The following is a 25,762-nucleotide window of genomic DNA, read 5'->3' on the forward strand; positions in this document are numbered from 1 at the left end:
AACCTTATTTTCACCAGTGATAAAATATATTAAAAAACAGCACTGATTATAAATCATTAGGAAATTTAAAAAAGTAAAAATGATAAGTTTAAAGGCTCAAATCTGAGATAAAATTCCAACCTATTAGTTCAAAAGACCAAAACATGATATTAGAAATAGAAAAATAATGTTTTTAATCAGCAAATATACTAGCAGAAAGTTGAAATCATAAGATTTATAGGTCAAAATATGAGATCAAATTTGAAATCATGAGTTTTACAGTCAATTATGTCTTGAGATTTTAAATTGTGAGTCTGATAGTTCAAAATGTGGGATTAAAAAGCCAAAATTAGGAGTTGAAAATGTCAAATTATGAGCTAGAATTTGAAATGATGGCTTAAAAAGTAAAAAAAAAAGACTTAAATTCAAAATTGGGAGTGTAAAAGGTCAAAATATGATATGAAAATTAAAAAATATGACTAAAAAACGTCAAAATATAAACTAGAATTCAAAATGATGACTTATAAAGTTAAAATATGATTCAAATTCAAAATTGGGAGTCTCAAAGTTCAAAATATGATATAAAAATTAAAAACTATGAATAAAACACGTCAAAATATGAACTAGAATTCAAATTGATGACTTATAAAGTTAAAATATGAGATCAAATTTGAAATTGGGAGTGTAAAAGGTCAAAATATGATATCAGAATTAAAATTATGAATATAAAATGTATTTTAAAAATGAAATCATGGATTTAAAAGTCAATTATGTCTTGAGATTTTAAATTGTGAGTCTGATAGTTTAAAATATGAGATTAAAAAACCAAAGTGAGGAGTTGAAAAGGTCAAAATATGAGCTATGATTCAAAATGATGACTTACAAGGTTAAATATATGTCTTAAATTCAAAATTGGGAGTGTAAAAGATCAAAATATGATATGAAAAGTAAAATTATGAATTAAAGATGTCAAAATATGAGAAAAAATTGAAATCATGTGTTTTAAAGTAAAAATATGTATAGGTAAGGAGTTGAAAAGGTCAAAATATGACTTTAAGTTTAAAATTGGGAACAGAAAAGATAAAAATCTGACATATAAAGACCAAATTATGAGTTGAAAAGGTCAAAGCATGAAATGAAAAGTCAAAATCAAAAGTTTGAGTCGTAATCTTGAGATGCAAAATTGAAAATATGAAATTCACACAAACCGTTTTTTTCCCCACATTCTTCACTGTTTATCTAATCCTTCTTATTCTTTAATTTTTCAAATTTTTATGATTTAACAAGGATATTTTAAATAACCAAGTTGAGGTTTACATTATTATACGGGGGGAAATCTGCAGAAGTCATACTGGTGGGCCAGTAATAATAAAAATACGACATCATCTTGCTGGCCAAATATAATCGTTCCATGGGCCGGATTTGGCCCCCCGGCCTTGAGTTTGACACCTGCGCCTTAATAGATTAAATCATTTAAAAACTTCCTTTAATACTCACTCGGGAATTTGCCTCATATAAAAATCTGCTTGGTGATCTGAAACATTTGTGACAAATATGGAAAAAAAGATTCTTTCTCACAGTTCTGTATAACTGAACTTATATGAGAAGATGTGGTCATGCTATTAAAAGACTTCTGAGTAAAGATTAAACCAAACAGTTTCTCCTGTCTTTAAATGAGGAGATGGACAGTTTTCTTTATGCAGCCCTGCATTCTTTGCATAATAATACCCTGTTGTCAAGGAGGGAGGAAGGAAGGAAGGAGGAGGGAGGAAGAAGAGGGGAGGAAACTGCTGAAAGAGGAGCAGCAGCAGAGCCAGTCAGTCAAATGTGGAGTTAGGGGACAGTAAAAGGGGAACCTTACTCTTGACGTAGCACTGATCTTTGGACTTTTGGGACGTTTTCTCAGCGTGTTTGAAAGAATGACGTGGAGGATAAACTGTTGTTGGATCGATATCACCAAATCAGTTTTACAGGGGCGGTTTCTTGGACTCTAAAGACTATGTTGCTTTTTTTTCTCAAATCATGCCACGTTTGAGATTACGCATGTGATGATCTGAGCTGTCATCCTCCTCCTCTTCCTCACTCACAGACAGCTGCTTGGAGAGGACAGACTGAAAAGTTCGCAAACTTTCCTCGTCATTCCAGACGCCTGATCCTCCTGCAGACCGGACCGGACCAGAGCAGCATGCTGGACTGACGTCTGAGGAATGGCATCGGCTGTGTTTGAAGGGACGTCGCTGGTCAACATGTTTGTGCGGGACTGCTGGGTTAACGGGATCCGCAGACTCATCATCAGCCAGCGGGGAGAGGAAGAGGACTTCTTCGAGATCAGGACAGAGTGGTCTGACAGGAATATTCTGTACTTGCATCGGAGTTATTCGGATCTGGGACGGCTGTTTAAAAGACTGGCGGAGTCCTTTCCTGAAGACAGAAGAGATCTGTCCAAGTCTCCGCTCATAGAAGGTGGGTGTGATCGTAGGCTACATAACGGGACAGCAGGCTACCGTGGAGAGGGAGGTAGCGTTGTCAGAGCACTGGAGCAGTCAGTGTTTGTCTCTGTTACGTTACATATGCGGACAACTCTTTCAGCAGGGGCGTGACTAAAAACCCTGGGGCCATGGGCATAAGTCACCGGCCCCCCCCGCCTCCCCCTCAGTTTAAATCAGAAACCAGAACTCACAGGTTTAGCATTCTCCTAAACAATATATAGATTGTAACGACCCTTAGTTATGCAATGTAGATGTTCATGATACATGTTTATGTTGAAGTTACTGCTGCTTTAAGACGGCATGAATGTAGCACACTGATTGGCTGCTGACGGGGGAAGCTGGGAAGCTGGGATGTTGTGGGAAGTGGAGAGCATAGACATAATAAAGATTAGACGCCACAGTGTGATCTGTGTGGCAGGCGCAATGAAGTGTCAGCGCATTTAAACAATCATAACTCGCTGAATACTAAACTGATTTTCACATGTTTTTTTTTCTGCAAACGTCATACATGTAGGTATGATACAGGACACATGGCTCGGTGTATTTTAATATTCATAGTGGGCTGAACAACAATAGAATATTCTGATACGTGATATATGTGATGTATGATAGGTATTTTGCAAAACACACACAATATATATAAATAAATTATACATATGTGTGTGTGTGTATATATATATACACACACATACATATAAACACACATATATATAAACACTAATATATGATGGAGAAGCAGAGGCAGATTGTGTACTACTCAGCTATTTTAATAAGTTGAAAAATGAAGAAACAATATATGAATACATTTTATATCCATATATAAGATAGAACACAATAGACAGAAGTTATATATCAGAAAAATGAAAACATTTTTCTATGTCTATATTAGAAAAATGAAACTCTATATCTACAGTGCTTAACAAATGTATTAGACCACCTGCCATATTTGTCTCAGAGACCATCCAGCATCATGAAGTGCTTTAATGCGGACTCTTTCATTTTCACTGAGCTCTCCACGTTTTACCATTTTGAACAGGAATGAGGAATTTCAAACTGAATTCACCCTAATTTGAGCCGGCTCACTGGGCTTCTCTGAGAAGTCAGAAATGAATCAAGCATAACATTCAAACACTAAAACTCATTTTTCTGCTCAGGAATGACAGTAAAAAACTATAATTTGACATATTAATCAAGAAATATTAATGTGCTTTACTATTTTTTCAGTTGTTTTGTAAATCATTAAATTTGAAAATTCATGGATAACAATAATAATTATATTTAAGCATTAAAAATATCATTGAGGTTAAAGAGCTTCTACATGTTGGTGTATTAACCACTGCAGAAACATCAAAAATGATTTTGGTAATTACCAGTGCTGTTAATTTAGGGCAGCTGTGGCATAAGGCTTACTTTGGTTAGGGTTAGGGTGGTCTAATAAATTTGTTAAGCGCTGTATATGGTGAAACATAATAGTGCATTTCCATATAAAAGTACATTAACTCTAGAACTGCGGCAAGTAAAATTTACTCAAGACTGTTTTTTAACCTTGTCTAAGTTTGTACTGATATAATTTTGAGGTCTCTCAGTCTCTGACTTTTCCTAAAAGTTTACTGAGTCGACTGCATTAATCCAAGTTTTATAAAAATCCTGTTGCTCCTAAAAACTGCCAAATAGGTGAATTTTACCCCTTAAGAAACCATTATTTTTTTCTGTTTTATTTCATACCAGCAGATAGACCAGGGGTCATCAAATACATTTGCACAAGGGCCAGATTTAGCCTCAGCAGACACTGTGGGGGCCGGACTTTCAAATACACAAAAAATAAATATAGATTTTGGTCTGGTTAACATATGATTGTAGTATTTGTCATTTCTTTCAAAACTCAGGACATTTATAGGCATCACCAGTGAGATCTATCCCTATTATCTATCGTGCAGCAGGCATGACAACAGAATTGGCTCGGCCCCTGAAAATCCCAGAGAATGGGCCCTCCACAATTGTGATTTCACACCAGTATAAACTAATTTTAACTCCTTTTTGCCTCTTCAACCCAAATTTAGCCTTCTTTAACCCCTTTAAACCACTTTTTCTGCATATTTTCCCCCATTGTGCCACTCTTGTCCATTTCTGCCTCTTTATAACCTCTTTTCATTACATTTTTTCAACAATAGTTGCAACTTTTAACCAATTTGTGCCACTTTCACCCATGTTTTGCCACTCTTTAACCCTCTTTTGCAACTTTCCTGCCAATTAGTTCCCTTGTGTGCCACTCCTGAACACATTTCCACTAATTTGCCAGGCTATTTTTGCTTTATTTTTGCCACTTTAACCCATTTTTGATACTTTTTGCCCCTTTTTGCTTCCTTAGCCCAATGTCTGCCATTCTTTAACCCCTTTAAACCACTTTTCCCGCATGCTTTATCCTCTGTGCCACTCTTTTTTTCCATTTTTCTTTTCTTTTTGGTTATTTTTATCCCATTTTCATTACTTTTTTGAACTATTTTTGTCATTTGCAACCAATTTATGATACTTTTTGCCCCTTTTTCCTCCTTTAACCAATTTTTGCCACATTTTAACCTCGTTTCACCAATTTCCTGGCCATTTTTTCAGCACTTCTGCCAACCTTAACCCTTTTTTAAAATATCTACTGATTATGACAGTAAATTTCTGAAAAAACAGATCAAATGTTAATTCATTCTCAAACTATTTCAATATTCCTTGTTTGTGGGATGGATTTAACAGCTGCAGACATTTAAAGCCAAAGGATACTCTTAAAACAACATCTTCTTTTCCTCCTTTTCTGAATTTAATGATCTTTCAGGGGCCAGGCAGGAAGCTTTGGGGTCCTGATGTGGCCCCTAGGCCACCAGTTGATGATCAGTGAGATAGACAGTTGACGCTGCCATGGTAAAACATTTCTGTTACTAAACTGTCTAATCAAACACATAAACCACCTTCTATATGGATACAACAAGCAAAAACCTAACACCTCAGGAAATAGTGATCAGTTCTTAGACGATTTTAGGTGTGACATTTTATCATCTGAAAAGGATTTCTTTTTCTTTCTGTGGTTAATGAGCTGTTAATTGTCTGTGGTTAAATCATTGCTCGAGATCAGCACTGTATATGAAAATCAATGCACTCAAATAATAGGTCAGTTTTACCCGCTGGCTGTAAAAGCTGGGATCAGTATCAAAATAATGTGTCTCCATTATTCTACTTTCTAGTAGGCCTACTCTTCTGCTGGGTACCTAGCCTAGCCTACCATTCTGACCCTGAAGGGTGTAGACAGACTCACTGCTGTCTGATGATTGGTCTAAAGAATGGCAAGCTTTTTGCCTTTATTTCTAAATGTAGGAAGAGACTGGGGGAGACATGTACCTAACAGTGCTAGTATTAAGTCTATAACCCACAATCAGTGTGGCAAGGACTGTATCCTCTGTGAATAGGTGCCTGTGCAAACTGATCCAAACCATTGCCCATATACTATTAAAGGAAGCTGCAGTATACTTTAGCAAATTAATAGCAACTCAAATCAAGACGACAAATTACAAGCCATTCGTAAATGAACCAGTTCTAAGAGCCCCACTTGTGAGACAGATTCCTTTTTGCCATTTTTGGTGTTTTCTAACTGGCATAAAAAGCCAAAATGATACCAAATGAAGAGTCTTTTGGGAGCTAAGAGACTGGCTCTCGTTACTAAACTTAGCCAGGTACAGATCTCAAAAGAGACAGATCTCCTGTTACCACAAGCAAGGCTGGGTGGACACTGGCTGTGGAAATGCAAGAAAGACCTGTGTTTAATGTGTCAAATCCTGCCCAACTGTACTGAACCAACCAGTCAGACATTTTGCATACACAAAAATGAGCATTCCAGACTCTGTAACACACTACATACTCTGTGTGAATTCTATTTTTTGATTTGCTTTAGCTATCTGTCTAATGAATCACATATCAGATTTGTTTTTACAGGGCAGAAAAAGTGAACAGTTAAACAAATGATGATGTTTTCATGGTCATTTAATGAATATTATTAAATTATGTTGTTTTAGATGCAGCCTCAGTGATACCTCTCCGTGTTTCTGACTTCCAATAGTGGTGGTTCATACTTATTTTTTGTTAATAGCAATAAACAAAGTGGATTAGTTAAGGAAAGCTCAAAATTCTCCCCTCATAAAGTCTGTGCAGTAAATACATGAGCTTTCCTAAAACTGATTTTCTACCAGGCTGTTAACAGTAAAATAAATGTTAGCAGAACGACTTCTTTTGGTCTCACTTTGAACGCAGAAAGTTGAAACTTTGCATCTTTAGTTTGAGAGCAGAGAAGTTTCAGCGTTAGGAGGAAATCTCTGTTGTTGTCTGCACAGGGAAACCCTGCTAAGGGATATTCCTGTTTACAGTTTGACTCGGGTAGAAAAACAGCTGCTGTATTTGCTCAGAGGAAAAACATTTTTGTGGATTATCATCAGACCATGCAGCTGAAGGAGCTGTGTGGATAATAAGACATTTTTAAATATGCAGTTGAGGATTATGAGGACAACCTATGTTGTATTGTTGTTTAGACACTGCTGCTCTCTAGGGCTGAACTGATATTAAGGTAATACATTATATACACTCAGAGGGGGAAACAAAAAAGACCACTAACATCATAAATAAGGGGCTACTGCTAATCTCATCCTAAAGTGCTTCAGAGCCCAGACTGCATGCTTTTGTTTGGACGGGTTAATATTTAACAAAGTTCACTTTTGAATGCTGCATTAGCAGAACTATCATAAAGCTGCTAGACCCCCAGACTAACATGCTGACAGCATGTCTCTAAATCCTGGTCAATATTTACGAGGTAAAAGGCTGTATGGTCTGAGAGGACTTCCTTTCACCTCTTTTTGGCCTTAAAGTTGGACTCCCCGTGGGAATATGCGAAATGAACCCTTTCATCTTGAAATTAGCTCTTTGAGTTAAGCTGAGGACATTTTACTGGGCATCAATCAGATCTGAGGCAAATATTTTCACCACTGGAAATAGCTCAAGTATTTATAACAGTCATCGTGTGGCTCTTTTGTGATATTTGTGGCTCTTTTATGTCTTAATCTTAAATATTATTCCCCCAAAACACCTTAAAAACTTTTTTGCTCCTTTTTACCATTTTTTACTACTTTTTGCCCATTTTTGTAATTTCTTTTTGCCAGTTTTTCCCCATTTTTTGCCACTTTTTTTTTTCCAGTTTTTGCCCTTTTCTCCATTTTTGCCACTTTTTGCCCATTTAAGCTACCTTTCATCATTAGATACCACTTGTTTCCTTTTTGTTCCTATTTTTGCAGCTTCTTTTTGCCACTTGTCCCCCATTTTTGCCCTTTTTCACCATTTGCTGCCACCTTTTGTCTATTTAAGCTACCTATTGCTATTAAATACCCTTTTTTTCCATTTTTTTGCCCATTTTTGAAACTAGTTTTGCTATGATATTCCAATTTTTGCCACTTTTATCCCATTTTTGCCCCTTTCACCATTTTTTTGCCAAATTTCACCCATTTAAGCTACCTATTGCTATAAATACCGCGTGTTTCCTATTACTTGCCCATTTTTGCCACTATTGGCTGCATTTTGCCCATTTTAGTCACTTTTCATTCTTATTTTACCTTTTTTTGCCACTCTTGGACTATTTTTTGCCACCTGTAACTCATTTTTTGCAACTTCTCAGTCAGTTTTGCTTCCTTCAGACTCTTTTCCCACCTTTTCTCCCCATTTTCGCCCCTTTTCATCCATTTTTGCTGCTTTTTGAAATTTTTGGCCATCTGTGGCTGGTTTTTTGCCACTTTCTCCCCATTTTAGCCATGTTTCACATACTTTTGCTATGTGTTTGCTGCTTTTCAACCATTTTTGCCTCTTGTCACTTATTTTTATTTTCAATTTTTGCCACTTTCTCCCCATTTTAGCCACTTTTCACCCATATTTTTGCCACTCTATACCAATTTTGCCCCTTTATATCCGTTTTTGCCACTTTTTGCTGTTCTTTGCCCATATAAGTCACTTTTAACACAATTTTGCTGTGTTTGATGCTTTTAGACCATTTTTGCCTCTTGTCATTTATTTTTATTCACTTTTACCCATTTTTGCCATTTTCTCCCCATTTTTGCCACTTTTCACCGAGTTGTTTGCCATTTTATGTGAATTTTGCCCTTTTTTCACCCATTTCTGTACATTGTTGCCACTTTTTGACCATTTTTGCGATCTTTAAGTTGTTTTTATTGCTACTTCAAGCCTTTTTTTTTGCCACTTTTCACTGCTTAGATTGTGGCTCTTGCAAAGGTATTTTTCAACACTTTGGCTCTTTGGTTGAGTAACACTGATTTATTACATTAAATGTCATCACTGGTGCAAGACCAGGACAGTGTTGTGGATCTGGGTTTAGAATTGCTGCTATTGGTGCTGCCCATCAATTGTGTAAAATATGACCACGGTCCCAATGGCAACTTTCTTTGGTTTCTGAAGCAGATTTCTGATCAGCCATCTCCCAATACAACGTATACCAACAAAGCCTTAACATATTAACACGTAAGTGTTGTTGGAACCAGGCTATAAAGATGTTGATTCTTTGGTACTGCAGTTTTTTGCACCTCTATAGTGGCTTTTATTTTCCAACACTAAAGGTTGCTGCTAGGTGGGCCCAAGTCTTTGGCTGTAACTCTGGCATTTAAAACAGCATCATGTGTTAAGTGGTTTGTGCTTTGTGCTAGTCCCAAAACAGCTTCACACGATCATGACAGAGGCTGCCATGCCAAGTGTCCATCAGTAATCCCTTCCCATAACAAGCACTATCAATTCTTATTTGGCCAAGTGAGAGGCCTGTCCAGGGTCCAGGCCTCTCACTTGGCCAAATAAATACTTTGAGATAGTATTACTTACCAAAATTCATTTGATACAATTACAGCTTGAAGAGTGGGGTAACAGTAGCTCAGTCTGTAAGCGCTACGGTTGGGGACTGTGGGGGGGGGGGGGGGGGATGGTCACTTGTTCAAGTCATAGTCAGTGCGACCTTCCACACTGAAACCATGTCTAGAGCACGAGAAGCACCCCAAGCAGAGACAAGAGAGCAGAGCTCAAAGGGAACTGCAAGTTCACGCAGGAATAGTATGTCAACAGTCGATTATTTTGTCTTTTTGGGATTGACTTATTTTGACATGATTCAATGATCTAATGGCCTCCAGCATGACTGTGTTCATTATGAAGTTAAACATTTAACAACAAGGGATGTGTGGTTCAATGCAAAATTCTGTTTAAGTTACTTTTCCTCATCAGTGGCACTGTTGTAGCTCTCTGACCCACTGACCCCCCCATGACTTTTCGCTCATGCTGCAGGATGAGACACAATTTTGATGTGATGATTTACGATCAGGAGTCCATGCATTGTGTTGTATTTTGAAGTCGAGCGGATACTTTGCCCATCTTTCCGGCTGTTTGGATCAATCTCCTCTATGTGGACCAGCACCGAAGATAGACTTGCTGCATCTCTCCAACAAAGCAGAGTGGAGTGGCACTTCTAGGGTGAGCTGGAGCCGGACCAAAGCGTGGACAGTGGAACTGCCCTGATTGACTTGAGAGGAAGTGATTTAGTCTGTAGTGTGTTTTCACTGACAGCCCTTGTATGTGTAAATTGGAGGTAAGGGCTAACCTACACAAGGCCCCAAAAGCAGATCCTCTCTGGCCATCACTCACATTAATCCAGGCCTAACCAGGCCTGAGCACAGATTCAACATTATGTTGTAATATGGCACCAAGTGGTAGGCCACGTAAAATGACGGAGCGGGGTCAGCGGATGGTGAGGCGCATAGTGCGCAGAGGTCGCCAACTTTCTGCAGAGTCAATGGCTACAGATCTCCAAACTTCATGTGGCCTTCAGATTAGCTCAAGCCCAAGCCATACATCACCAAGTGCAATGCAAAGCGTCGGATGCAGTGGTGTAAAGCACACTGCCACTGGACTCTAGAGCAGTGGGGACGCGTTCTCTGGAGTGACGAATCGTGCTTCTCCATCTGGCAATCTGATGGACGGGTCTGGGTTTGGCGGTTGCCAGGAGAACGGTACTTGTCTGACTGCATTGTGCCAAGTGTAAAGTTTGGTGGAGGGGGTATTATGGTGTGGGCTTGTTTTTCAGGAGCTGGGTTTGGCCCCTTAGTTCCAGTGAAAGGAACTCTGAATGCTTCAGCATACCAAGAGATTTTGGACAATTCCATGCTCCCAACTTTGTGGGAACAGTTTGGGGATGGCCCCTTCCTGTTCCAATATGACTGTGCACCAGTGCACAAAGCAAGGTCCATAAAGACATGGAGGAGAGAGTTTGGTGTGGATCAACTTGACTGGCCTGCACAGAGTCCTGACCTCAACCTGATAGAACACCTTTGGGATGAATCAGAGCGGAGACTGGGAGCCAGGCCTTCTCGTCCAACATCAGTGTGTGACCTCACAAATGCGCTTCTGGAAGAATGGTGAAAAATTCCCATAAACACACTCCTAAACCTTGTGGAAAGCCTTCCCAGAAGAGTTGAAGCTGTTCTAGCTGCAAAGGGTGGACCCACGTCATATTAAACCCTATGGATTAAGAATAAGATGTCACCCAAGTTCACATGCGAGTCAAGGCAGGTGAGCGAATACTTTTGGCAATATAGTTGCATATCTTACCTGTGCATATGCAAGAGCGATCTTACCACCCTGAAGCCTGCCTCTTCCATCTGTGCCAAGGCTAAGGAAGTGTCTGGGTGTGATATGGCGCGGTCAGAATGATCATGTAAACTGGACTTCATGGCCCAAGTGTGCTTGGTCATGGTTTTGGATTGTATAGTGTGAGTGTGCTCCAAGTCTCCAAGAGGTGCCAGTTCACTTCCTGAGAACTACAGCAGGAAAACTTGAACATACCCATGATAGAAATTTTAAAAATTAAACTTAAATTCAAAGATTGCTGATTTGTTGGCTTATGAAGTGATTTTTTTCCCCCACTCTAAATGAAAGAAGACCCCTGTTTTTGCACCATTATGACCCAGATGGCTGCTTTGTGAAAACACATGAAACATATTTACTTTCTACTAATTCCAGTACTGACTGGTGTCTACCACGCTGCGATGCTCTGCTATGTTTGCGTTCAGGCAGGTCTTTGCAGAGGGCAAATGCAGCCCCAACCTTTGGCCCTCAGGGTCCGGATCTTTGACACTGTGGTGCTGTGGCTCTGCCAACAATTTGGGCAGAGGTCCCACCGTGTTCAGTCTGTATGATCTCCACAAAGTCTCCTTGGCACTTCCCCTTTGTCTCTACTCACTGAGCCTATAAGAATGTTTTGGAAACATCCCTTTAGCGGCGACTGGAAAGCTCTGCTTCCTGCTCAGCCACTGAAATAGCTGACATTTGTTGACAGCTTACAGCTTCATGGCTGCCAGAGAGGAGTGCAGTGCATTTTGGGAAGGGACATTTCAGACCTTGTGACTCACTTTTCACTTCTTTTTTTAACTTCCTATCCATCTTTATATCCTGAAGAAGATAAATGGAGTTTGGCAACAGCACAGAAGGAATCATTTGTTTAAACTCAGGGGAACGCGACAGTTCAATGATGTTAGTAAACAGAAGGGTTAATGACATCCTCCTTACCTAAGTCCTACCTCTATTCAGTAGCTCATTTGCATTCTTAATTACCCTTCAGATTTAAAGCCCTCAGCTCTGGCCTATCTCAGTCCACTTTGTTCCAGCTTCTGGCTCTGCTCATGTTTTCCTGTTTCTCCGCTGCACCCAGGCAACAAGGAAGGCGTGCAGAGCTTTCACACTGATGTAATGATGAGCCAGACAGAGAGGGAGGCTGTTAGAGGAGTGGACCTGCCATATTTAGTCCCGCCGCTCTGCGAAGGCCTTATAACACTTACTCTACATCTGACCCCAGAGTGGACGCAGACAGGAAGTGATGGTTCACATTCCACGTGAATCAGATCGCTGAGAGGAGCGCTGACGCAGGCCGAGTCTGAGATCACTCAAAAGTTTTTCTTAGAAATGTGTAAGTCATCAGTTTTATTGGACATTTAAAGCACTGTTGGATCCTGGTTTTATCAGGTTTGGAGGATTGTGAGAGACTTAAAACTCCCTCAGGGGTTTTAACTGGTTATGGAAGAGAAATAAATCATTTGTGACACCTCCGTGTGACTGACAAATAAAACAAGACTATCAGGAAAAAGGCTTTATTTTTTAAAGGAATAATTAAAGTCAGAAGTCACTACTGTGGGTTAGGTGTCAGATGAGGAGAGTGAGAGCAGGCTGCAGATGCATCCTTGGTTTACATTATCCACGGCAAAAATTCACTTTAAGTGACTGTAAAATGAAAGCAGAGGATTGTTCTTGTCAGAAAGCATGACTTTCACATGCACAGGAGAACACATACTTATCTTTTTAATGGGTAGCTCCTGCCAAAAACCTATCTATGCTTTGCATAAACACTGGCTTTTTCTAAGGTGACTTTAAATTATAGTACACAGTTTTTAGGTGGTTGTTAAACAGACTAAAATTCATAACTATGCCTAATTATTATCAGCACAAGCAAAACAAACCATCACCAACAAGCCTGATATTTCTACTTTGGCCTGAAAGCTACTACCAACACAAAGACAAAATCATGTAAAAATCATGATCAGTAATGGGCCCACCACCGAGCAGCTAAGTCCCATGTACTTAGGCAGGCCAGATTCCAGTCTAACCTCCTTGTCCTTGAGTCCTCTCCTGCATGTAACTCCCCACTCTCTCAAACCTTTGTCCACCTCTATCCACTGTTCTCCTCTATGGACCAAAGCATAAAAAGCCCCCAAATAAATCTTGAATAAAAGGATCAGGAATGAGACAAGACTAAAGGCCCGAACATACTTGAGCGGAGCGGACTCTGTGCAGAATGTCCGCAGTCATCAGAGCTTCCTTAGTTGAGCGCACTGCCACGTAGTAGTTTCCTGTGAAATTTCCGTGACAATCCGACATTTCCCTCCTTGTGCGTTGTTTACATTTTTTTGTCATGGCGTCCTACACTGACGAAGCCTGCTGGCTTTGCAAAGCAATAAAATTAAATGACTTTGGTATGTACGGCCATTAAATGCCACAAGAGACGAGGAAGGGGAGTATGCCATGTTGGTGAAGGACATGCGAAGTATTGACGTGGAAAAACATTTCCAATACTTCCAAATGACACGTGAAAACTTTAGCCTAGCCCCACTCCTTCTCCACTCTGGGAGTCACCGCTCACCCGTCAATGCTGCACAGAGGAATAAAATGCAGGTCGGTGTCACATTTAATGCGGGTCGATGTGAAAAATACATGCCAAGCAGTGTTTTGTGTGACACCAGTACGTGGAGTGGAGTCTGCGTGGTTGTAAAATTTGAGTTTCGTGCGCACGGGCCTTGCGGACATCCGCTTTGAGTCTGCGCGGACCTCTCCGGAGTCCGTTCCACGTACGTTCTGCCCGAGTATGTTTGGGCCTTTAGTGTCATCCATGGAAGACTAAAGTCCCTCACGGGAGTTTTAACTGTTTAAACGGTCTCATTTGTGCCCAAGAAGTTAATGGTGCTTTTTACAAAGGGTTTTTGATATTCAAAACATAAAGACAAAAAAAAAAAAAAAAAACTAACAAACAAAAAACACTCCATAAGTTAGCTTCTGAGATGCTGGTGAATAACTCAGTGTAACTAAAAAAAATGGTCCCTGTAAATAGCTGGCTCTGGCTGGCTCTTAAATCAAGAGAACTTTTATTTGTTTAACCTGTGAAAATAATATTGATATGGCAGCTGGTAAAGAAAAAACATAAAATGAAGTTTGTCAGCAAGTTGTGTCAGTTTTTTGAATCTTAGCTAGCCCTCGGTGGTATACGTGTAAACTTAACTTGGGTGATTCTGTCCATCATATCATGTCATATATTGTATTGTATCATTTATTGTATTGTTTTGTATCTTATCAAATCACATTGTATCATATCGTATCATATAGTGTTTCTTATTGCATCTCATTGTACTGTATCGTATCGTTTCATATTGTATCATATTGAACGGTGTTGTATCATATTGCATCATTTCGTATCGTACCATTTTGTATGGTGTTTTATCGTATTGTATGGTATTGGGCTGTATTGCATGGCGTTGTGTCATATCCTTTCATCTTTTATTGTACTGTATGGCATTTTATCATATGGTATCATATTGTATGACGTTTTATGGTATGGTATAGGGGTGTAAAGGTATGTGTATTCGAACAAATCGGCACTATCCTGGCAACCACACGACCACAGCAATCGACAGCAACAGCCTGAATATTCCCAGATAAAAGTGTCCTGTTTAGGAACACTTTGTTTCCCAGTAAAATACAACCGTGGACAAAGACAGCAACAGTAGTGCTGACATTGTTCAGCAGGTGTGTCGCTGACAGCATGTTGTCCAGCGGACCAATCAAAGCATTTGAAAAAGCAAGACTCAAACAAGAACGTCATTGTAACGAGGAGGAACAACAAAAAGTCTCACCAGCCAGTTATGAATTTCTATTTTTTTAATCTTTTTTTATCTTTCTATTTTATTCTAACAGTGCTGCTCTGGTTTTGTGATTGAATTAATTCTAAATGAGCTAGTACCTTCAACTATGAGCCTCGGAGGAGGGGGAGAGGGGACTCCATCATGTCTGCAGCTGTGTCATAGGTAAAGTTATCCTCAGATTTCACATGGCTTTAACCTCTTTATCCGCCAAGATGGACCGTAAAAAGTTCTCCCAAACTTTGTAGTAGGTCCCAGTGGTTTGTAGTTAAAGTAAATGTAAAATGGGATGAAATCACCCTGATAAAGAAGCTTAACATACTGGAGCTTAACATACAGTACTACTGACACAATAGGTTAACATTTTGAAATTCAAGACGTTTATTGTCACTTCCATGGTGGGAAAAAAACAGAATAAAATCATATAATAATAATAATAATAATAATAATAATAATAATAATAATAATAAAGCAATTAATGGTGGAAGTGGTGATGAGAAAAAATGATAAAACTTCAAAAAAATCACCAAAAACTGTAACTTAACAAAGTAAAGAGTGTTAATAAAACTGCACTAAGACTGCATATCAATAGCTTAAAACTCACCTAAAATAACAGAAACTTTCTAGAAATATCTCTAACAAGTGAGTGTGTTTTTACACACATAGCCCCAGACAATAACTGTTATAATAAACCTATAACCTTCATGGATGTGAGTGCTTATTTAGGTTTGTGTTGCTTGCTGTGTGCTGACAGAGATGTCCAGAAATAACACGCTGATGAAACAGTGGAGAGTTAGCGGTTCAGTGATAATGTGTTGGACCGCTGACATGTGCTTATCAGATCCATACAGAGCACAGCTTTGAAATAACTGCTGCTTGCAACATCTGATGAGAGCTTAGATAATGTGGTGGAGAATGACTCGGTCACAGTCGAGTTCCTGTTATACATTTAACACCACTGTGCTGTTTCAGTAGTGGTTATGAGGACAGGGACTTTACTGTGCAGATAAAGAAAATATGATGCATTTAAGTGCACTAAGATGTCACACATTTAGTTCATTGCTGATATGATTACATCTCTGGAACTAAAAAATTAAAAATTTCAAATAATTACATAAAAAGTCAGGAATGTGGTGAAAAACATTTTTGTTTTCCTTTCATATTCTTCGTTTTGCATCTCACAGTCATGGTTTTGACTTTTTATTTCATTTGCTAACATTTTCAATTCACAATTTCATTTTTTATCTTATTTTTTGACCTTTTAGTTCCTCAATTTTAAATATTAAGTCATATTTTGTCCTTTAAAACTCATGATTATGATTTTTTTTTCTAACGTTTTGACCTTTTTAGCTTCTTACTTTGACTTTTACCTCATAATTTGCCCCTTTAGATCCTCAATTTTAAATTTTAAGTCATATTTTGTCCTTTAAAACTCATGATTATAATTTTTTTTTCTAACATTTTGACCTTTTTAGCCTCTTACTTTGACTTTTACCTCATAATTTGCCCCTTTGGATCCTCAATTTTAAATTTTAAGTCATATTTTGACCTTTGAAACTCAAAAGTTAAATGTTTTTCTCACGCTTTGACATTTTAAACTGATGATTTTGAATTTATCTCATATTTTGACTTAAGAATCATGATTTCAACTTTCTATCTCATATATTTGCCTTTTAAAACATTATTTTGACTTTAAATGCCATTTTTTAAACCATTTGAGCTAATAAATTTGAATTTTGGAGCCTTAAACTTATCGTTTTGACCTTTTCAATCTCAAACTCCTTTTTCATCAGTGCTAAGGTTTTTTCCCCATAATTCATTGCTGGTGAAAATGAGGTGGAAAGTTTGTGGACCCTGCTCAGCCCTCAGTTGGACCCAAATTCAGAATTTGGCCCCTGCTGTGATTGAGTTTGACACCCCTGCTCTATCTGGGACTAAGTGAATCATGTCAGAAGCATGCCGGTGACATGCTGCTCTTACTTAACACACAGGACCACTAAAGCCAGGCAGCCAATGCAGGAAATGGACTCTTCACAGGAAACTGGAGGAAATACTATGAGGGACTGTGGTGAAAAGAGTACATAGCTGCACTTAGTGCCAGCGTCTTTGAAGACATTTACCAGAGGACCAGCCTGTAATTTCAACAAACACTGCAAACCTGAGATCCCTGCAGATGAAACCTGCTTTGTTTTCTTGTCCTTGCATGCGCCCGTTTGGTATTTTTAGTGTTTTCCCATGTGCCTCGGTGGGAGGAGAGGAGCACAAGGAGGGGCGACTCTGGCAATTAAGTGGTGCTCTGCAATTTCAGCGTCAAGATTGATTGCATTTTGTCACGCCCTCCTGCTTGGACAAAGTCAGCAGTGCACCCCTGAGTTTGGTGCCCTTAAACACTCTCATTGATTCTGGGGACCCACATTAACTTTGCTAAAGTCAGCCAAACCTCTTTAATTGACTGATTTAGCTTCATTATTCAGGAGCAGCAATGAAAGAGGAACTCTACAGAGAACTCTGACACAGTGAGATACTCTAGTTAAAGAGAAAGAATCAACATAGATATAAGATTCTAGCTAACAGCTGCTTGTTTATGAATAAATTCAGCTCATTAACATTCCTTATATTCTTCTGATGGCAGCAAGTATGTGATGAATCTGCTGTTACTAATTGGCAAAGCGTGCATGGCAAATTGCAACTACATACAAACTATTCACTGTGGTTAACACGATTAAATCTTGCACAACTTCAACTAAGCTGTTGCAAAAGTAACTGCATACTTAAGTTTATCTCATCAAACAGTCTTCTTTCTGGTACTCTTCACAGCCTGAGTAGATATATGAAACTTAAACTCTGTTTCTACAGCCCTTCAGTCCTGTTTATGAACTAAAATGTGCTTCTTTTGAGTGAAGAACTAACTTTACAGCATGGAGACTTTTTGAACTCTCAGTATCCCCATAAATATGAATTAGAGAGGGTTGTCATCACTTCAGGGCAGGGTTTGGACTTTATGCTCTTCAGAGAGTCGATCTTAATGTGGACTAAACTGAGTTTTAATAGGATGAGATGAGTTTTGATGGTTGCCGCCCATCCTTAACACACCCACTCTGAAAACAAATGATAAAAAATTCTTCCTTATCCAGCCCTGTTTCCATGTGAACTTCGGGTATGCATACTGTGAGTGTATGGAGGCATTATTGTAGCAAAACTTAAGGGCTCATTTTAATATTCTGAGAGCATGACTTTGGGACATGATTTTGGACTCAGATTTTTCCAAGAGTACCAAGAGTACCTTGCTGCAGACAAGACGGCTGACATACATCCAATCCATACTGGAAGTCTCAACCGGAAGTCCGTACGTCTAAGGTCAGGCTTAGGCATTAAAACCCGAGTGGTTAGGTTCAGGGTAAGGCAGTGGGGAAGGTGATATATATTTGAGATCCAGCACCAAGGGTTAGACTTAGGTGCAAAAAAGACTGACAAACACTGTCAGCTGAGTCCAACACGAAGAAGAAACTTCCACTTGAGACTTCTGGCATGGATTGGATATATAGCGACGCCCATGTCGGCCATCTTGACTGCAGTTGGGTCCCTCTCGATTTTTCTTCATATTTTCCCTTAAAGGGATACTTCAACATTTTGGCAAATTCACCCATTGCCATAATTCCTATAGCCTTAGTAATAGGTTTGTTACCTTTAGTTGTCTGTGCAAGCTATTTTTAGATTGGCGGGCAAAGATATTAGCTGCTCAGCCTACACTATGGAGTCTTATGGTATTCTAGCTTTGCCTCATCAAACTCATCAAATACACAATCCAACAACTCCAAAATGCTCTCGTGGACAAGTTGTGACCTGCACATTCAGCATGCTAGAAATAGTCATGGAACATTACCAGACGGAGTTGTTTTAAAGCTAAATGCAAAGCCAGAACTACCAAATAACTACGGCACCACCACAGGCGCGCACTGTGTCACTCCGCCCAGTGGTTTACTCAGAAAGTAGTTCCGAGTATTTGCTTCAAGTGTCGTAATGTTACATAATTATACGTTATTATTTCACAGCGTGGTGAATGTGCAGGTCACAACTTGTCCATGAGAGCATTTTGGAGTTGTTGGATTGTGTATTTGATGAGTTTGATGAGGGAAAGGTAGGATACCATAAGACTACATAGCGTTGGCAGTGCAGCTAGTATCTCCATCCATTGCTAAAAATAACTAACCTTGCAAAGCAGATGGATACGCCTGTTTCTGTGTTTCTCATTGGCAAATCCATCTTGCAAAGCTCCCATCTGAACCATCTGGGCCCGGTTAGAAAGTGAAAGGACCAATCAGCAACGAGGGGCAGGACTTCTGGGCGCGGCGGAATTGTGACGAAAGCAAGCAGCAACAAGAGGCTGGTGCAGTTATGGTGGAAGAGATTAGCGTGGATGCTGCTAAAGCGCCAGTTTTATCAGAACTTGATGACATTTCTTCGTTAACGGAAGAACAAAGAACAGCAGTGAGTTGTTTCTTTTTCAAAAATGACAAGTCGCGTACTGACACGTCTACATGGTTAGTGTTATGCAGTTCTCTATGGATTTTACTCATGGGTAGCGGCTACGTCACGTGTTTTGTTGCTCTGATTGGCCCGTAAAGATGTGACAGACTGAACGTTCATCCAACCACCCTCCGAGTTGTTTTTTCAAAGGCTCTGCCCTTTCCCAAACGCTGTCTATGAGAGGTTTACCAGATGGATGTGTAAAACAAATCCATCTGGCGTGCCAGGTTAACAAATAACACTCTCATACTGAAGAGTCTTGTACTAAAGCAGGGGTGTCCAACTCAAGGCCTGGGGACCAAATCCGGCCCGTGGTGCAGTTTTACCCAGCCTGCAGGTCTGAGGTCTGCAGATTTCCTCCAGTATAAAAATAAAAATTTAAACTTGAAGATTTTAAATACCTTTTAAGTCATAAAGATTAGAAAAAATAAAGAGTGAAAATAGTGAGATAGAAAGTAAGGCGTTGTGTTTTCATTTAATATTTTTAATTTGCATGGGAAAATTCTGACTCTGACTTTTTATCTCATATTGTGACTTCATGATTTCAAATTTAATCTCATATATTGCCCTTTTAAAGTCCTAACTTTGACTTTTAATCCCATATTTTGACTTTTTGAACTCACAATTTAAGGTTTTATCTCATATTTTGACCTTTTAAAGTCCTAATTTTGACTTTTAATCCCATATTTTGACTTTTTAAACTCACAATTTAGGGTTTTATCTCATATTTTGACCTTTTGGATTCACAATCTTAAATTTTAAGTTATATCTCGACCTTTTTTAATTCAAAATTTTGTTTTTATCTCATATTTTGACCTTTAAACACATGATTTTACTTTCTATCTCATATATTTGCCTTTTAAAAAACATTATTTTCACTTCTGATTTTGTGTTTTGACTTTTTTAACTAATATTTTGAGTTTTTATCTCAGATTTTGAGCATTTAAATTAATCATTTTTACTTTTTTAAATCTCAAAATCATTTATTATCAGTTTTTCTCCCCCTTAATGAATAACCTGTGAAAATAAGGTTTACAGTTCATGGTTAAATGTTTTCCCTGTTGGGCCGTCAGGTTAGACCTAAACTCAGATTTTGGCCCCTGCTGTGGTTGAGTTTGAGACCCCTGTATTAAAGTATCTGGGCTAGTATTTGGTCTGAAACGTGGGCCCACAGCTGCACTGATGTGTCAGTAACCTTGTAAAAACTAAGATGCATCAAAAAAGAGACCCCAGATAATATGATCCAGAGTCACTCTGAGTCTCAGACTGTTGTGAGCCTTACTTGGTTCCTATACTGTTTTAAACCCTGTCGCTCCTCACGTCCCCCGCCGTGTGATGTCATCACTGCCGGCCATTACAAATGAATGAGGCTGTGACTGTGCACAGTGTTGCTTCAGGCTTTCTGACTCAGTGCTTCCATGTAACAGTAACCGCTGTGTGACCACTTACAGTAGACAGAGGCCCGTCACTGCGTCTGCAGTCTGCGTTATTATTCTCCTCACCACATCCCTTTGTCAGCACGGCCGCAAAACGATGCTCTGCTCGCTGCTCGCTCTCATGGGCGGCGGCCGCAGATACTAAAAGTGCTGATTTCACACTCCCAACACCTCTCATGTTACATTCCTAGTGCTCTACTGGATTGGCATGTTATCACAGCCTGAGCGTCTCTGGTACTGTTCTTACCCTCCTCTGTTATTAAAGCAGCAGCACTGTGTCCTTCTAAAGACAATGATACATAGTTCTGACATAAATATCTGCTGGATGTGTTATTTAAAAGGTTACAGCATTAAATTCTTGTTTTCCAAATGCATAGGTGGCAACTGTTTATCTGGACATTAAATTCAGACCATGATCCTCTGACCTCTGAAGAAATAACGAAGGTCAAAGTAGCTGCCCTTTTATTACACCACACATTTTAATAGGTCTGCCTCTATGAATTCAGGGTGGATTATTTGCGCTCCTTTATTTTGGTGTAGCTTTTTATCACTCTTGCCTATGCAAGCGCCTTATTATAACCTCTATTTAAAGCTCCTGTAAGGAGTTTTTCAATGGTAATGAAACAAACTGAAATTAATACTGATGTCCCTTAATGACCTACAAAAGCAAACAAGATTATCAGAAAGATGTTAATGTTATGTTGTATTAACCTACAGTCATACAGTGCCTATCAGACAGATGCTATGTTTAGTAGACACCAAACACACCACAATCACATCATTCCCTCTGTGAAGCATGGTGGTAGCAGCATCATGCTGTGGGGATGCCTCTAAGCCCTTAAAGGCTTGTTAAGATAGAGGTTAAAATGAATTCGGCAAAATATAGGAAAATCCTGGAGGACAAGCTTATTCAGTCAGCAAGACAAACCCGACTTGGGGGAAGATTTATTTCCAGCTAGACAACATAGGTGTGGCCGTCCTGCTTCCCCAGCGTGGAGCCAGGACTAACCGTTGGCCAGGGAGGGTTCACATGAATGAAACAAGTCTGAGCCTTTGATTGTGAGTAAAGCCTGATCTATGCTTCTGCGTCGCATCGATGGCCTGGGTATGCTGTGGCGCGACGCCGTCACTGACCAATTGAAGTCCTGCGTCGAGGGAACGCGTCGCTCTGCAGTTCACCTCCATGCCATTAGGGGGGTGTGGCTGTGTGTGTGTGGTTTCAGAGGGGTCACATCCGAATCCTTGTTTATCTTCTGGTCATGGCGACCGAGGTGGAGTGGATGTGTTTGGAGTTGGAGCTCACTGATATCGACGAACAAATTCTTTTGTTGTAAATGTTGAATTGCAGGCCACAGGGAAGACGTTTGCGGAGGTGGTCTGTACGACCACTAAACGAGTCGAGGCTGAGAACGGGTGGATTTACCACACTGGTTCACCCACTGAGGGACCTGGATGAAGAATGACATTTTGAGCAGACCAATCACAGCCCTTGTGGTCCGCATCCCACGACATTTAGTTAGGATTTTTTGGAGGTGCGCGTCAGGCTACGGCGTACGACGCAGAGAGCTACGTGTAGCTATGCCGTCGACGCGACGCAGAAGCATAAATCAGGCTTAAGTAAACTTAAGGAGGTTCCTTCTTGTCAGTGTAAACACAGAGCTGAGAACAACAAACCCAGAAGGAATGTGACCTCACTCACTGTTTAGGAAGTCATTACTTAAAGATATATTTATTTAGGAAATGTTTTACATCGGCTATGTTGATGCTCAGAATGACATAATATGGCTGCACAAAAGATAGAATTCCTCTAAAGCTGATGATTTATTTTCACAACCATATTTATCTCTTTTAGGGCTGGTGAAAATCAAAGAGGCAAACGACATAGAGGAGAAACTGAACGAGGTGGAGAGACTGCTGAAGAATGCCATCAACATGCCCTGCAAGGTCAGTTCATAGCATTTTTATATCAGGACATTATGAGCAATGAAGTAAGTTGATTGTTTCAAATTTTATGTGAATGAAAACTAAAATACAGAAACTTTTTTTACACAGTATTCAAGGTCAGAGGTCATGCTGACTTTCTTCGAGCGTTCACCGCTGGACCAGGTGCTGAGGAACGACAAAGTCCACAGGATCCAGCCGTGCTTTGAGAGTCCTATCAAGATCTCAGGTACACATCTGTGGCATGTTGCTGTAGCCATGTTAAAGATCTGCTCTAAATTCATGCTGTTAAGTCCACACTTAACCTGAAATTGTCAGTGTTTGGTTGCACATGCGGTTCATCTTAATTAGTGGTGCATTTTCATATTATGATATTATGAGTTTTGTGTAAAATTATGTAAATTTTGGCTTTTTTCTTCTGTTTTTTTATGTTGTTCCAATGCACGTAAAGGAAATATACATGTGTATACCAAAAACATTTGTAATTGCAATGATTTCTGGGAGAAATGGTGTATTTTCTGCAAAAATTCCAGGGGTGCAATACTTTCATCCATGAGTGTATGTTAGAAATCATCATCAGAACAAAGCCGTGTTTTAACTTCAACAACCCAGTGCTGGTATTCTGTTGTTACTCAGTGTTGACATCTATAATTTTATGTAGATTTAGTCAGATATTTGACTCTGTGTCTTTTCAGAAATCATGCGGTCGAATGGATTCTGTCTGGCCAACACAGAAACGATCGTTTTTGATCACAATCTGCCTGAGGAAAAGGAACGACCTTCATCCACCGACTCTGTGGAGCACACGTGAGTATTAAGACCGCTCCTCAGTACTTTGGTTTGTGTCATATTGAGTTTTTAATAGATACTATCTTAACCCTCAGGCATCACTTTAATTTACTTCCCTTTAAAGCCATTAAGGACAAAAATGTCCACTTCCAAAAAACTGCTATAAAAACTTAACAGATAAATATTTTTTCTGCTTTTTTGCATAAATCTCTTAAACAACTTCAGCTGTGCTCAAAACTACCAAACATTCAATCATTTTGAGGATTTTAACACTTTAAATTCCAGTTTGATTACTTTAAGATCCAAAAATGTGGTTTGAATGGGAGTCAAAGGGACGTTTTTGTCCAAAAGTGACTCGAAAGGATAGTAAATTTTAAATCAGATGCTACACAAAAACTGATAATGCATCAAAGTCAGTATTTTGGCTAATGTTTCACATGCCTATGACTGATTTAAAAATAACAACCCCCCCCCCCCAACATTAGTTATCTGTAAAATAATGACTGTTTTGTGTTTTGTTTTGTTTTTTTTTTGAAAAAATATGACCATCCTGTAATCAAACTGGCATTTACAGGGTTAAAATCCTGAAAATCATTCAATAATCAATTGTTTTGATTAGAACTGAAGTTGATCAAAATATTTGACCAAAAAAAGCAGAAAAAATATTAATGTTTACTATTTTTATTGACATTTTTGGAAGTGGATGTTTTTTCATTTTTTTTTCATAAAAACAACATTGACTTTAAGTTATTAAACTGGCATTTAAAGAGTTAAAATCCTCAAAATGATTGAATGTTTGGTAGTTTTGAGCACAGCTGAAGTTGTTTAAGAGATTTATGTAAAAAAAAAAAAAGCAGAAAAAAATATCAATCTGTTAAGTTTTTCTAGCAGTTTTTGGAAGTGGACATTTTTGTCCTTAATGGCTTTAAAGGGTAGTAAATTTGTTTCACAGTGTTCCCCTGACCTGTTAGAGCAATTGAAATTTGAAATCAAAAATTTTGCCTAGAAAGAAACTTTGTTACAAAAAATTAGACCATATGCACTAACACAGCCAAAACAGTGAGCAGAGAAAGAGGAAAAATCCGCCCAAATGGACAAAAAAGTCCCTAAGGGGGTTAAAAATTGGTTCCTGAAAATACAGCCCCTTGTGTTTTCTATAAATGTAAGGACTGAAGTGTTTGTCCTTGAGTCAGTGAGTAAATGTGGAAGTGCTTGAATGTGAATCAACTCCAGGACCCCTCATGCTGCCAGGAAGTGTGTGTGTGTGTGTGTGCACCTCTTCCTTCCCTGGGTGTGTGAAGGAAACAAAAGAAGGACACAAAACAAGACTTTACATAACTCCTACATAGCTGAAATTCTTACAGATGAAATTGTATTTGCTGATACGCAGAGAGCAAACATGTGCATTAAATCAAATCAAACACTTTTGATTCCCATGTTAATCAAACTCAGGTTCATGTTGTCCTCTGAGTGATGTTTCCTTTGTTTCGTTGCCAGGTATGATGATGGATCAGAGTTTCTGCCGTTGGAAACAGACTTGTGTGACGAGGAAACAGAAGCGTATGTCACCAACCTCTCCTATTACCATCTGGTCCCTTTTGAGACTGACATCCTGGAATGAAGACGGGACACCTGTTGATGGAGACATGAGGACAATTAACCCTTAAACGGGTGCTGGCTCAACGCTGTGCATAGCTGCTCCAAGTTTATGCTGCTGCTGCTCGTTCCAGCAACCTTCAGAGGAGTTTCTGCTTTTTAAGCAGCATCACCAGTGTGCCTCGATCACAGCCTTACATCATCATCATGTTTCAAGGAAAACAGGAAACGGGAATGACTTGATTGTGGATCCACAGGGATGGAATGAATGTGGCCTCCATAGTGGAGGTCCCTGCAGTCCTGAGCAGATGAAAACTGGAGATGTCTTTTAAACAGGGGTGTCAAACTCAAGGCCCGGGGGCCAAATCCGGCCCGTGAAACAGTTAAATCCAGCCCGCAGATTACATCATATTTCTGTTATACTGGCCCATCAGTCTGAGGTCTGCAGATTTCCTCAAGTATAAAAATGTAAACTTAACCT

At 39.2% G+C, this 25,762-nt stretch overlaps 1 protein-coding gene across 1 annotated transcript; it reads left to right on the forward strand.

Moving 5' to 3' along the window:
• The first annotated feature begins 1,807 nt into the window (after positions 1 to 1,807).
• On the forward strand, positions 1,808 to 25,723 carry pxdc1b (PX domain containing 1b). The gene is made up of 5 exons (XM_041813698.1): positions 1,808 to 2,442; positions 22,808 to 22,899; positions 23,008 to 23,125; positions 23,592 to 23,703; positions 25,183 to 25,723. The coding sequence occupies exons 1-5, from the start codon at positions 2,187 to 2,189 to the stop codon at positions 25,304 to 25,306; spliced, it is 702 nt and encodes a 233-aa protein (XP_041669632.1). The 5' UTR covers positions 1,808 to 2,186; the 3' UTR covers positions 25,307 to 25,723.
• Positions 25,724 to 25,762: the final 39 nt, after the last annotated feature.

The sequence above is a fragment of the Cheilinus undulatus genome, linkage group 19, assembly GCF_018320785.1.
Source record: "Cheilinus undulatus linkage group 19, ASM1832078v1, whole genome shotgun sequence".
Classification (NCBI taxonomy): domain Eukaryota; kingdom Metazoa; phylum Chordata; class Actinopteri; order Labriformes; family Labridae; genus Cheilinus; species Cheilinus undulatus.

What these genes read in the sequence shown, in the direction of transcription:
- pxdc1b (XM_041813698.1), top strand. Translation starts at nt 2,187, where the DNA reads ATGGCATCGGCTGTGTTTGAAGGGACGTCGCTGGTCAACATGTTTGTG. An exon ending in GAGTCCTATCAAGATCTCAG is followed by an intron (nt 23,126 to 23,591) that starts GTACACATCTGT and finishes GTGTCTTTTCAG; the next exon opens with AAATCATGCGGTCGAATGGA. An exon ending in ACCGACTCTGTGGAGCACAC is followed by an intron (nt 23,704 to 25,182) that starts GTGAGTATTAAG and finishes TTTCGTTGCCAG; the next exon opens with GTATGATGATGGATCAGAGT.